At 36.8% G+C, this 14,794-nt stretch overlaps 1 protein-coding gene across 1 annotated transcript in view; it reads left to right on the top strand.

Moving 5' to 3' along the window:
- The window catches only part of LOC150088619 (cytochrome P450 3A5-like), a 158,859-nt gene that overhangs the window by 117,511 nt on the left and 26,554 nt on the right, over positions 1-14,794 (top strand). The window contains exons 8-9 of the mRNA XM_090370270.1: positions 1,828-1,948; positions 12,634-12,794. Of these exons, the coding sequence (XP_090226396.1) occupies positions 1,828-1,948; positions 12,634-12,794 (282 nt within the window). The remainder of the gene's footprint in view (positions 1-1,827; positions 1,949-12,633; positions 12,795-14,794) is intronic.

Here is a 14,794-nt window from a genome sequence, read left to right as displayed (position 1 = left end):
ATAAAGTCCATGATTGCACAGTCAAGACCAAATGGCAGAAGATTCCTGACTTAGCATTAGTAGAGGCATACGATGGAAGAAAGCAAGCTTATGTATATATGGTGCCTCCGTAGCCAGGTGGGCAGGAGCAGCAGTGCGTAGCACACGCTTCTTGATTAGACCGGGGTTCGAGCCCATGACCACCAAATACAGAGGATGCGGAAAGGGCAGGGAATGACCACCACATATCCCCGGAGCAATATGGCCTTAGTTGCTAATGCTCCTAAAAACCAAATAACAAACAAACAAGCAAGCTTATGCAGCATCAGTCTCAAAGACTTGTCTACAAGGCATACAGGTTAATTTTACTAAGGATATCACATGCTTCATAGGTTCCAGTGATTACTTTGGCTAGAAGGGTGATATCAGCAATAACTCTTCTAGTGCACAGAGGCTTCAGATGAAAGTAATAACACAGCGATACATAGTATACTGAGTGATAAAATAGAGGGTTACAGAATGTAAGATAATGGACAAAATTTTATTGGACTGCTTCAGTTTTGTTAATTAAAGTCTTTGTGTGAGGATTCCAGATGGGTGAACTGAATTCAAGGATTGGCAGAAGAATGATTTTATATAGGATAACAGCATACCTGTAGTTTTTGAACTTGTAAGCATTCCTTTCGATAAATCCCAGTGTTTTGAATGCTTTGCTGGTGATTTTAAGGACATGGGCATCGAAGAAGAGAACCCCCAAGTCGTTAACTTAGTCACACCTTTTGATGATCAGAGTTGATAGTGTACTCCATTTTATTAGTTGTGAGGATCTGCGGGAAGAGAAAGAGATTACTTTGCACGTTGAGGGTTAGCAAATAGCCATTCAAAGATAGCCACTGAGAGAATTTATTGAGGGCGCATTGAAGCTGTTGAGAATCAGATATCTTCTTCACTGCTGAGTAGATCTTAAGGTCATCTGCATAGAGAGAACGTGAACATTGGAGATGCAGGTGAAAGAGGGACGGTCATTTATAAAAACAGTGAAAAGTAGAGAACCTAGGTGGGAGCCGTGAGGTACTCTGCTTAGTGGTATATAATGGTTCGAGTTCACTTGATTGATGAAAATGCTCAAGGAATGATGCATAATATAGCTCCATAGCCATTAGAGCAGAGAGTCACGGATACCATATGGCTTAAGTTTTTCCAGTTGTTTGTGACGGACTTTATCAAATATGTTAGAAATATCTGTGTAAACAGCATCAACTTGAAGGTGATTATCGAGAACTTCAGAGGTATATTGCCAAATATTGAACCGCTCTAATACAAAAATTTGTCTAACATCAACAAGAGTCTTCTGAGCCTTCAACCCATACACAGTACTAAAGTGCTATAGATCCTTACCTTTCACGTATGGGGTTATTATAAAAAAATAATAAATAAATAATAATAATCAGTGTTATACATTATAATTAGCATAATCAGAAAGGATCGAGAAAGAATGAAAGCTGAAACAATCTAGGTCACAGACAATCCAGAAAGGTTTCAATAGTGTATAACAGATTGGTATGTTTGGCAATTTAATGGAGTGAATAACTGTTATTTTTTTTTAAGATAATGCATTATTTGACTCAGCCAACAGTGTGCTATAAGATATATGTATGAAAACTAGAAATTTCCATGCTGGCTTATGTATAAATCATCATTTGTTCAAAGTATTATAGGTTACTTATTAGTATAGATTAGCGTGAGCTATTAAAAAAAAATTACAATATATATATATATATATATATATATACATTAATTATCTGTATTGTTTTCTCTGATGTATATTGCTGAACATTTTGCCTTTAGGCTTCTCAGAGTGAAACTCCAAAGGATTTTCTTCAGTTAGTTTTGAATGCTGAAGGCAGTGACCAGAATGGATCTTCAGGAAAGCAAACCAATGAAAAAACATCTAGTGGAATTCCCAAAAGTAAGGATTGATTTTGAGGTCTGTTGTCCTTATTAGATATGGCCAATTTGCAGTTAAATAAAGTTTACTTCCCATATTGCATATTTTACTTAACTAATATTCCTTCCAGTATAACCAATTAATATAATTTTAGAGAGTATTACAGCTCGTAGCTACTTTCTTCTTGCAGCTACCATAATTTAGTCAATCCATTTTTAAAACTTACAAAAGAATTTTTTTTTCCCTTCTTCCCACATAGACTTCAGTACAGTACTTCTGTGGCTTCTAGAGTGAATTCATATTTTATGCTTATAAACATAACTTAATTCACTCTTCAGCAGCTATCCAAAAATCTAGTAACAAAGTATACATATTTTTACTTTTATAAGTTATAAGTATTTATCTTTGTTACTTTATTTCATAAGTTAGGTGATGGAGTTATTCTAGTATTAATTTTTTTTATTAATTAAAGCACAGTAGAATCATATAGTCAAATTGTAATTATATAATATAGTGTGAAAAAAAATTTAATATTTATACAAAAAAATCAGTGGTTTAGAATGTGTTATACATTGTTACATCTCCAAGTTAATACAGTTCATTTTTATATAACTCATTTTACATCTTACATCTTATTTTTTTCTCTTTTATATCTTATTTTCCTGTTAAGGTAGAAATTAAAAAAAATAATAATAATAAACAAACCTAAGTCAATAAAAAAGACTGTCCTAGCTAACATGTGCATGTATATTTGCATGTACACTAATATTGGGAGCATATTAAATAAATTTGATGGATTTGAAGTACTGATTAAGTCATCAAATGCAGACATTGTAGAGATGTCAGAGACATGGTGTCACTGAGAATAAAGGGTGTAGAATTTGAATATGGGGAGTATAAAGTGTTGAGAGTGAACAGTTGTGTGAAGTGGGTAATTTGAATAAATCAAACTAGAACTAGACAAAGTATTGTAAGGGAAGGACAGGGCTATAGCCAACTCTTACTCTCAGTTTTGTTTTGTTAGTGCTTATGTCACACCAAGCTGACTCAAAATTTCACTGGCCACCCATGTCAGCTGGATGCATTGCCTTAGATTTTATGTGCTTCTTAACTAAGAGCATAATCCCCCCCCACCTGGCCCCGAGTGCCAAGTGAGTGACTATAGCGATTTCTGAGTGATTTCCAGGCGATTTTCCCGAAGAGCGGCTGATAATTATAGTTATTCTTCATTTTTTCCAGAGTTATTTAATTTTGCTCTTCTAAAGTAAAGAAGTAAGCATAACTAACATAAAGGAAAGACACCTTTCTTCTTGTACATAGGACTAACTTACTAATGCACTAACAAATAACCTTACTTTATCGCTTTGTCACTGGTCCACTGCTCTTGCCTCCATGTGGTGGGGCTGGAAACCTAGGAGAAGAAAGCTACCCTCCCAGGGCTAAAAAGGTACAAAGATGGACAAAAGTAAACAGTTCACTTATGGATCTTTTGATCCAGATCATGATGACACAACATCCCATACTAAGAGACAAAAAAAAAAAAAAAAGAAGGAATGGATAATACTGTACCTCTATTTTTAATACTACACTCCTCCGCATACCAACCACTGAGTAAGCTTTCCCCATTTTTGATACAAAAATGTCTTGTAAATGTGGCTGGCCCTCCAAAAATAGTTAGGCAATTAAGATCTGGAGATTTATTAGTTGAAATGACCAAACGTAGACATGTTGAGAGATTATTAAAAATATCTACCTTTGGTGGAATTCCCCACGAAGGTTACCCCACATGCCACCTTAAATTCCTCTAAAGGGGTAATATCAGAATGGGATCTGTTAAACATATCGGAGGATGAATTTGTCCACGAACTAAGAGATCAAAATGTGATACATGCCAAAAGAATCGCCCGTGCCCACCAAATACGGAGGATGCGGAAAGGTCAGGGAATGACCACCGCATATCCCTGGAGCAATATGGCCTTAGTTGCTAATGCTCCTAAAAACCAAATAACAAACAAACAGCCAAAAGAATCATCATTAAAAAAGATGGAGAGCCTGTCCCTACTCGAACAGTGATATTCACATTTAAAACACCAAATCTACCTACCACCATAAAAGCTGGTTACCTTAGATGTCAGGCAAGACCTTACATTCCGAACCCAGTCTGGTGCTTTAAGTGCCAAAAATTTGGTCATTCGCAAATTGTCTGCAGAGGTGTAGCCACCTGTGCTGCTTGCAGTTCTAAAGAACATACACACGCAAACTGTAACACTGAAATGCAACGTTGTCCCAACTGTCACGGCAAATGTTCTGCTTTCTCAAAGGAATGCCTCCAATGGAAATGAGAAAAGAATATTCAAAAATATAAGATGGAGCAGAAAGTGTCATACCAAGAAGCAAAGAAACATTTTGCAGTGCCTACTAAGTCATCTACATATGCTTCAGTTACACAGCGGCTACACTCAGTAGCAACTCAGGCTGACTGCTCAGTTCTTCCAAATACATCGATATCTAATTGGGCTAAATCACTCCTTTCCTCATCAAAGGAACAATCTGCCTCCAAATATGCTACTCAAGAAGCTAATACGCCTGTAACAATACCTCCAGATAAGAAATTCAATAAGCAACCAACAGAACGAACCAAGACCCCTGAAAGAAGCAACACGTATAAATTAATATCTGATACCATGAACGTTGATGAAAAGGTAAATGAAGATGATGCAGTTCTTGAGATTCATGCAGAGGGCAACATTGCCACGGGAAGGCCAACCTTCCCAAAGAAAGAAAAAGCAAAATTAGGCAGGCGCAAACAAAAATATCTTCCAGAAGTAACCATCACACCAGTTAAAACCAAACAATGCACACATTGTCGTGGACTTCATACTAATTTAGATGACGTATACAATCTCATAAGTGAATATAAGCCTTCTGCAGCATGCATACAAGAAACAAACTTGACGAATGCAATTTCTATAACAATAAAACACTTCCACCATGTATAGAAAAGATAGAAACTGCTCTAATGCAGTTCATGGAGGAGTAGCACTCTTAGTAAATGCTTTAATCCCCTACAAACACCATTGGAGGCAGTTGTCACCTGCATCACCATAGGCACAATGATAACATTAGTCTCATTGTATCTGTCACCAAGCCATGCTTACACTCTTGCTTATTTAGATGACTTAGTAAGACAAATACCCACTCCTTTCTGTATTCTGGGTGACTGGAATGGCCATCACCCCCTATGAGACTCTCAATATCTTGACTGCAGAGTAAAAATAATTGAAAAATTCTTAGATAAACATAACCTAACTATTTTAAATACCGGTGATCACACATATGTGCATTTACTATCTGGCACGAGCTCTTCTATTGATCTGTCAGTATGTTCTTCAACAATATTTCCTCTCATAGACTGGACAATTACTGACTACCCACGTTGTTGTTATTTGGTTTTTAGGAACATTAGCAACTAAGGCCATATTGCTCCGGGAATATACGGTGGTCATTCCCTGACCTTTCCGCATCCTCCGTATTTGGTGGTCACAGGCTCGAACCCCGGTCTAATCAAAAAGCGTGTGCTATGCACTGCTGCTCCTTCCCACCTGGCTACGGAGGTGCTTACCTGCATTGTAATGATCACTTTCTGATCATCTGTAATTTCTATACAAGTTCTCCTTTGCAGAGTAACATTAGAACAATTTGGAAATTTGACAAGACCAGCTGGACTAAATATGAAGAAATAGCTCATTTTGGGATAGCAGCTGAATCTACTATCCCAAAATCGTCATCTAAAATCCGGCTCCATCCTAAAATGTGGTGGAATGTAGCATGTAGCATTGCTAAAAGAGAAATAAATAAATTCTGGAATCAGTTTCGAAAAAATCCGACCACAGCCAACCTCCTACAGTTTAAGAGAGCAAGGGATAAGGCTCATCATGCAAGACGAATGAGTAAAAAAGAAGCATGGGCGCATTATTCTGCCACCATAAATAGATCCACAGATACTGCTACAGTCTGGAAAAAAATCAAACGAATTAAATGCAAATACTCATTTGCAACTTCTCCGATTCTTTTCCGAACCTGTGGAAATTGCTAATGCATTCAGCTCGTCTTTTGAAACACACTCAGCTGTTTCCACATATGAACCAGCCTTTCAGTCACTAAAATCCAGGACAGAAAAATATAAACTAAAATTCAATACCACTTTCCAACATTCATACAATCTGCCATTGACCATGACTGAATTGCACGATGCTCTCACACGGATGAAGAACAGTGCTCCGGTTCCTGATGGAATTTATTACACAATGATTTCCCATTTAAGTGAAAGTTCGTTAAGTGCTCTCTTACGACTCTATAATAGAATTTTCTTAGAAGAATGTTACCCCACTAGCTGGTGCCGTTCTTATGTGCTAGCCTTCCTGAAACCAGGAAACGACCACACAGATCCGGCAAACTATCAGCCTATCTCCTTAACCAGTTGCTTGGAAAAAATAGTTAACGCCCAACTAACACGGTTCCTGGAGACTCAAAACGTTCCGAGTCCAAGCCAGTATGGTTTTCGAAGAAGTAGATCAACACTCAATCTCATTATCAAAGTGGAAGGAAATATTTGGAACGCTTTTCTAAGAAATTAGCACTTTGTTATGATATGTATTGGCATTGAAAAAGCCTTTGATACAACTTGACAATATGGGATTTTTCAGGACTCACATAAATCTGGTCTTTGAGGTCATCTCCCAGAATTTATTCAGAACTTCCTAGCTAATAGATCCTTCCAAGTCCGATTCCATTCTTCACTTACAGGAACATATGTACAAGAAGAAGGAGTTCTCCAGGGCTCAGCGCCACAGTTGATGCATACCTATATACTGACAATCTTGCCTTCTTGTGTCATTCTCAAAATATGCGACTTATTGAGAGACAACTACAAGGCACCATTAATAGAATAGTCTCTTGGGCCAAAAAAAAAATAGTTACAGAATTTCTAAATCGAAAACAACTGTAGTACACTTCTGTCATAAACGTACATTACATCCTGATCCAGACCTCAGTTAGACTCTCATTGTATTACATTCAGCCCAGTACTTGATTTCTTGGTATAATACTTGATAAAAAACTAAACTTCCTTGAACATAAAATATATTCGTACTAGCTGTCTTAAGAAACTAAATATTCTCAGAGTAATCTCCTCTATGTCATGGGGTGCAGATCGTTAAATGTTGCTTCATTTATACTGCTCATTAATTAGATCCCGCTTAGAATATGCATCTCCTGAATACGCGTCAGCCAGGCCAAGTGTACTGAAATGGCTCGATCCTATACATCAGTGTTTCTCAAACTGTGTTCGGCAGAACACTGGTGTTCCATGAGATGTGAACAAGTGTTCTGCGAAGAATTGTAATTAATAATTAAAAAAATAAAATAAATTTTGCATATTTTTGGCACACTTTTGTATCATTATAATATTTAACATAATTTTTTTTCAGTTATTAATATACTGGCATAGACTAATAATCAAATAGACCATGAAACACTTTATTTTGGTGGGCTTTGCATAGAGGTAATGACACCTACAAAAAAGTAGCAATGTAGTGATCTAGTATGCCATTCGTATGCGATTTAGCCTGGAGTACATGGGTTGAAGGAGAGTAGGAAGCGCACCGATATCATAACTAGACTCGCTTCCTTGTATAAATTTTTTTTGATAATTATCAGTATTTCAAAATATTATTATTAAAATAAATGACCACTGTGGTGGATGAAAGTACTGAAAGTATTGCAACTGTGGTGGATGAAAACAAATACAATATTGTCACACTTCAGTGAGGATGAACAATCGCAGCATTTTGTTCCCCAAAAATCCGAAATGAAAAAACAGGAATCAACTAATAAAAGACCAAAAAAGAAAGTATAATGACAGTTATTTGAATTTCGGCTTTACATGTGTTCTAAATAAAGGTGCCCCTGATGCACAGTGCACCACACGTAATAAAATATTAGCAACAGTTCTTTGGCTCTCGCTAAACTTGTGTTTCGTGAATATGTTAAGATGAAAAGTGTTCTGTGACTAAAAAAGTATGAAAAACGCTGCTATACATCATAGTGCACTACAAGTTGCACTGGGGGCCTTTCGCACATCTCCCATTTTAAGTCTGTATATAGAAATCCACGAACCGCTGCTACACCTCTGAAATATTCTACACCTAAATTATGCTGCTAAAATCAGCAGCCTTCCACATCACCTCATATGGCAATATTGCTTCAGACCAAAATGGGAAAACCTCTATCAAATTATACCACGTCCAACACGAATAACATACTGCAGGTTACTAGCATGGAAACTCACCATGGCAAATACCCATGATACATATTGACAAATACTATCAGAAATAGGGAAAGAATAATCTTCCAGATATTAACATCTGGCCCACTCCACTCAGTTTCAAAGTTACATACAGCTATATACAGATGGATCCAAGACTGCCAGTAAAGTTGGTACAGCTGTAGTCCTGCTGGATGCTATCATCGCCAATCAGCTCCCCTCAGAATGTAGTAATTATACCGCTGAGTTATATGGTATCCTATTAGCACTGGGAAAATAAAAGAAGTCTCATGTACTCAATCCATCATATATACCGATTCATTAAGTGCTGTGAATTGTATACAATGTAAACGCTCTAGCAGTCATCCTCTGGTACAGAAAATCTGGGCTCAGTTAATGGAAATTCATACACATGGTCACCACATAATTTTTTTTTGGATTCCTGGGCACTGGAATCACAGGAAATGAACAAGCAGAATTAGCTGCCAAAAATGCTTCAAATCTGATCTCGCCCAATTTCAGGACATCTTATGTTGACTATAAATGCATTATACAGCAGATCTCTAAAGAAGAGTGGAAACGTATATGGGAAAAAGAAACAAATAATAAACTTTTTGAAATAAAGAGAGAACCCAAAGTGTGGCAATCCAGTCTGAGAGGAAATAGAAAAGTTGCTGATAAGACTTTGCACAAGGGTGCCTCATAGAATTTGTTTTGTAGAGACGGGATACACTTAAACAAAGGTGGTGCAAACGTTTTTGCCAGTATTATTGAGGATACCTTAAAGGTTCAGGGAAACTGCTAGTTAGGGGGGATGTGGGTAATACTGACACGCGTTTATCTGATAATATTGGTCAATGTAACTCTTGTACATACCTTAAGAGTTCTTATCTGTTACCCCAACTGGACGTATTATCTAGATGTTCTGGGAGCAAAGACGTTTCACATGAGCAGGTAGCTAATATCAGGGAAGAGAGCCTAAAAAACTTCAAGGGTTGTGTTAGGGTTGTTAAATATACAAGAACAGTAAATCTTAATTGTTTATACAGTAACGTTAGAAGTGTCGTCAATAAAATGAGCGAATTCGAACTGCTGGTTAAAACAAGTAACACGGACATAATAGGGCTTACAGAGACGTGGTGCCACCCGGAAATTGGGGATGATGAGTTTCAGTACGGCTTGTATAATGTATTTAGGAAGGATAGAGTAGATAGAAGGGGTGATGGGGTAATGCTTCTTATCAGAAGCAGCCTGAGTGCGATGATAGCTTTTGCGGATTCAGACATTTCACATGCTAGTATAGAGTCTGTATGGTGTGAGATAGTTGGAAACAAAGGTATAATGCGAGTAGGAGTAATCTACAGACCAGGTGATTGTGAAGATTATGACAAAAGCCTCTACATGCAAATGGAATGGGCAAGTAAGCGTCAATGCCTTATTATGGGTGATTTCAATTTGCCTCTAATTGATTGGAGTAAATGGGAAGGAAACTCGACATGGGGAACAAAATTTTTAAATCAACTAGATGACTGTTATTTGTATCAACATGTCAGGGAAAGTACTAGAGAAAAGAATATCCTAGACCTCATCATCACACATGAATCAGATGACATAACAGGGCTGACAGTAGAGGAACCAGTAGCAGGAAGTGATCACGGAGTTCTACGGTGGATGATGACGAGAGAGGTAGCAGAAGTAAAAGGCAAAGGAATGGGTTTTAATTTCAGAAAAGGAAATTACGATGCCTTAAGGTACTACATGGCCTCTATTAACTGGGTAGATATCGCACTGAGAATGAATACAATTGAACTGTGGTGCGCTTTTAAAACATTAATCACAGATGCCTTGAATGCGTATATACCATTAAAAAAATACTCCACGAGAAGAGGGTTCCAAGTTGGATGAATAGTGAAGTTGCCACATTACTTGAGCAGAAAAAGGTGGCATGGAAAGGTTACAGAGCAATAAAAAGTACTGAAGCCTATAACAGCTACAAGGTGATGTGTAATAGAGCCACAGAAAAGCTTCGACAGGCAAAGGCAGTTTATGAGAAATCACTAGCAAACAGAGCAAAGAGGGGGGATAAAGAATTCTTCACATATATAAATGCCAAGAAGAGCAGGACAAACCAGATCGGACCTTTACGTAAGGGAAAGGGGATAGTAATAAATACACCAGCTGCCGTTGCAGATGAACTCAACAGTTATTTTGCATCGATATTTACAAATGAAAAGCCTTTTGTGGCAATAAGAAATTGTGGGAGCAAAGTTAAAAAATATGTAATTAATGATATTGAAATTTCGCAAGATTATTTAATGAAAAAACTTTCGAGCCTACAGACCAGTAAGGCTCCTGGAGTTGATGGAATATACCCTATAATCTTAAGAGAGGCGGCAAGCGAGTGCATTGAACCATTGAGGCTAATTATGCGAGCATCACTAGACTCTGGGGAGATTCCCTTGGATTGGAAAAGTGCAAATGTATCTCCCATACATAAGGGTGGCTCTAAAAGTGAAGTTGGAAATTATCTACCTGTCAGTCTGACTTCAGTAGTAGGGAAAATCATGGAGGCAATGATCAAGGGTGGAATTCAGGATCATTTGGATCGAATTGAAATTCTCGAGGATACTCTGCATGGTTTTGTAAAGGGAAAATCATGTTTAACAAATCTGGTTCACTATTTTGAAAGGGTCACTCACGAGCTGGATTTAGGGAATAATTTCGACATTGTTTATTTAGATTTCAGCAAAGCTTTTGACTCAGTCCCACATGAGCGGTTGCTTTATAAGCTGGAACAGGTTGGAATCACTGGGAAAATCCTTAGATGGATAGAAGGATGGCTTCAGGGCAGGAGGCAGAGGGTTGTGATAAATGGCTATTCCTCAGATTGGGTTGATGTAAGAAGTGGGGTTCCTCAAGGATCAGTATTAGGACCACTGTTGTTTTTAATTTTCATAAACGACATTGATGAAGGGATAGAGGGCGTGATGTCTAAATTTGCAGATGATGTTAAAATTGGTAGAGTAGTTAATGATCACTGTCAAGCTGAGCTTCTTCAGAGAGACCTAGATAGACTTCAAGAATGGTCCGAAAAATGGCAGCTGTGCTTTAATCCAACAAAGTGTAAGGTATCGTATTACTGTTTCCCAGGTGTAAACCTGGGAAACAGTAATCCCAAAAAAACTTATTCACTTGGTTGGAGTTAAACTAAACCCAGTAATGGAGGAAAGGGACTTGGGTGTTACAATACGGTCAGACATGAAATTCTCTGAGCATTGTAAACAGGTTGCAAGGAAGGCCCATGGTGTCCTATCGATGATCTATCGAACTTTTGCAAATAGAGATAGGGACGTGATAATCCCATTATATAAGGCTTATGTTAGACCACACTTGGAATACTGTGTTCAGGTATGGAGACCGCACCTAAAGAAAGACATCGAGCTTCTTGAAAGGGTGCAAAGAAGGGTAACTCGCCTGGTGAGATCGGCAAAAGGGCGTCCTTATGAAGAAAGACTTTGAATATGTGGGTTGCAGAGTTTGGAAACTAGACACCTTAGAGGAGATTTGATTGAGGTGTTTAAGGCTCTGAGAGGCATCAGTAAAATGATTGAGGACAAAATTTTCAAGATTATAAATGATGCTAGAACTAGGGGACATAAATTCAAGTTAGGGGGGGGAAATGTTTAGCTTGGACTGTAGGAAGTTTTATTTTAGCCAGCGAGTTATAAATTACTGGAATAAGTTGCCTTCATGGGTGGTAGAGGCCGACAGTTTGGGGAAATTCAAAGGTCATCTGGATAGTACTTTCAGGTAAGGGAAGCGCATAGGATGATAGGTTTAATTTCCTTTTTATTTATATTTTATTTTATTTTTTATTTATTAATTATTATTATTTAGTTATTCATTTTATTTATTTATTTTTATCATTGTTTTGTTTGGATTTTTTTTTTTTTTTTTTTTTTTGGCTGGTGCAGCATTAGCCATAGGCTTTCTTGCACCATGCGGCCATTACTAATACTAATAGGCAAGAGCATTCCTGACTATTTTCTTATTTTATTAATCGCAGCAGAAATATGAAATACATTATATTTCAATTGTCATTAAAATCTGGAGGAAATGAGTAAAGTACATTTCAGAATAATTGACTGCATACTATGCCAATAACAAACAAGACAATTGGTTATTTACTTTTCACTCCTGCTAATTACAGAAAAAGAAAAATGAATTAATTTAAGAAATAAAAATTAAACATACCTAAAATTTAATGGACTGAATACATTACTTAACTTGTTTTTTCATATGAACTTGTTAGCAGGATTTCTTGCAATAAATCATGATGTGACTGAAAATTATAGGATTTTTTTTTTTTTTTTTTTTCCAGCAATCAGCTATACAGAATTGATTGCTCAGTGTGTTTCATTCTTCACTGCAGGTTATGAACCTGTTTCATCTCTTATATCTTATACCGTTTACAACATGGCAGTACACCCAGCATACCAAGAACAACTTATATCTGAAATAATGGAAGTGGTACAAAAATATGTACGTATCTGTTAAAATGAATCTGTAATTTTTTAAAATAAAATTATTTCATGTCTTTCTTTATGCAGGGTAATTGAAACATTTATAACTTTATTTTTCACACGATAGGAAAACAAATGGTACAATATTGAAGAGAAAAACAGTTTAGGGTTGTGTACCAAAGATGCTCCTGTAGGAAAGGATGAAATGACTGATTTCACATGTGTAGAGTAAGTTTTGAACACATTACAACAGAAATGGCACAGAATTTTATTAAAGAATTTCTGTGCCATTTATTACTGTAAGGAACACTGGAATGAGTGATGTATGCATACCTCCCAAGGTCTGAAAAGCAAAGTACTGTGCTAGATAAAAACTATATAATATACAACTAAATGTTCAGAAAGTGCAATATGTTCTGGTTTGAGTGAGTGTGTGTGTGTGTGGGTGTTTAAAGAAAAAACCAACATTAAAGGTATTAGAACCTGTTATACTTACTAACATTTTCAGGAAATAATATCCATTCTACTTCTGTTTCCTAGAATAACCTTCTTGTGAGGCGAGGTTAATCTAGAAAACAGAAGTAGAAGGGGTAAAAAAGGAAAAGCAAATGTGAGTTTTCAGTTAGACAGTCAATGGAAGTTAATTTGTTGAGAAATGTGTTCAAATAGTTTTGGAAGAGGGGTAGAATTACAGATTCTTGTTCAGAAGACCAATGCCTATGGAAAAGGCATGCTGCAAAAACCAAATGTTTGAGATGGAGAGAGTTGCAAAAGATAAGTCATTAATTATATCTCTTATAAAATTGTATTAGGCTGTTCTCTTTTGAATAGGATCTAGAAGCTTGAGAGATGTTTTGGGGACATAATTCTGAGATGTGAGAACAATATTACAAGGTAAAATGGATTTGAGATTTGTACAGCATGAGTAGTTGTTTGAAACAAAAGTAATGCTGGGAATGAAAAAGAAAAACCCAGATTTTTTTATTTTATGCAGAGTAAGCAATATTTGTGATATGCTTATGCCAAGACAGATTGGAAGTCAGAATAATCCCCAATAGAGAAATATGGTCTCATGTCATCAAAGATGAGCATATGAGCTCTTCTTTGTGTTAGAAGGATTGGAGTTAACCCCATTGGAGAATTACCTGCAGATTGGTATTTAAGGAATTAATGGTTGTATATTTAAGAAGTTCAAGCTGTTTGTGCAGAGCTTCACAAACTGGAAGGTGGAATAGCATGCTGTCATTAGCAAAATTATGGATAGTATTTCCATTCAGCAGAAGTGGGTCAGTAATATACAAGAGGAAAAGAGTGGGAGAGAACTAATCCTTGGGGAGTACTAGTTTTGTTGAGAAGCCAGAACACAGCCATCTACCATCATCTGCAGTAACCAGTCAGAGAGAGAGAAAACTGGTTAGCCAATAGCAAAAATAATTAGAAATCCACATGTCAATAGCAACTGCTTCAGCTTCATCAAACATTTCCCATTGAATTTGTCCAAAGATGAGTAAAAATATAATAAATTTTTTGTTTATATTCTGGTGATCACTATTGGTGATCATTTATCAGATGGATGTTTCAAGTTTGCAGTTGATAGCTTTCTTCATTACTTGGGAAGTAGTAGAGTAAATGCAGTGGGACTGTAATTAAATGGGAGGGATTTTTTTACTCCTCTCTAGGAATTGGCTGGATATGACAAATTTTCATGCAGGAGGAAAAACACTAATGGAATAAGAAAGCTTAAAAAACAGGCTAAGGAGCACAGAATTTGAGAACAAATGGAGAAATGCCATTAGGACCTGGCACTTTCTTGGAATCAAGATTGTTAACATTCTACTGACATCCTCCTGTTGGAAGAACATGGGTGATGTTGAGTGAAGTGTTTTTGCTGTGGTAGGAGGTGGTTTACCAAGGTCATCAGTACAAGAGTTAGAAGAAAAGTAGGATGCTAGTAAGTTAGCTCTTGTCTTTACCTGAGGATACCAGAACCATCAAGTTATAAAAGAAGACAATAGCTTT

This window comes from Mastigoproctus giganteus, chromosome 3 (assembly GCF_048544385.1).
Source record: "Mastigoproctus giganteus isolate SK-2022 chromosome 3, ASM4854438v1, whole genome shotgun sequence".
Classification (NCBI taxonomy): Eukaryota; Metazoa; Arthropoda; class Arachnida; order Uropygi; family Thelyphonidae; genus Mastigoproctus; species Mastigoproctus giganteus.
The sequence above is the reverse complement of the archived record's forward strand: the minus strand, read 5'-3'. Positions and strand labels throughout refer to the sequence as shown.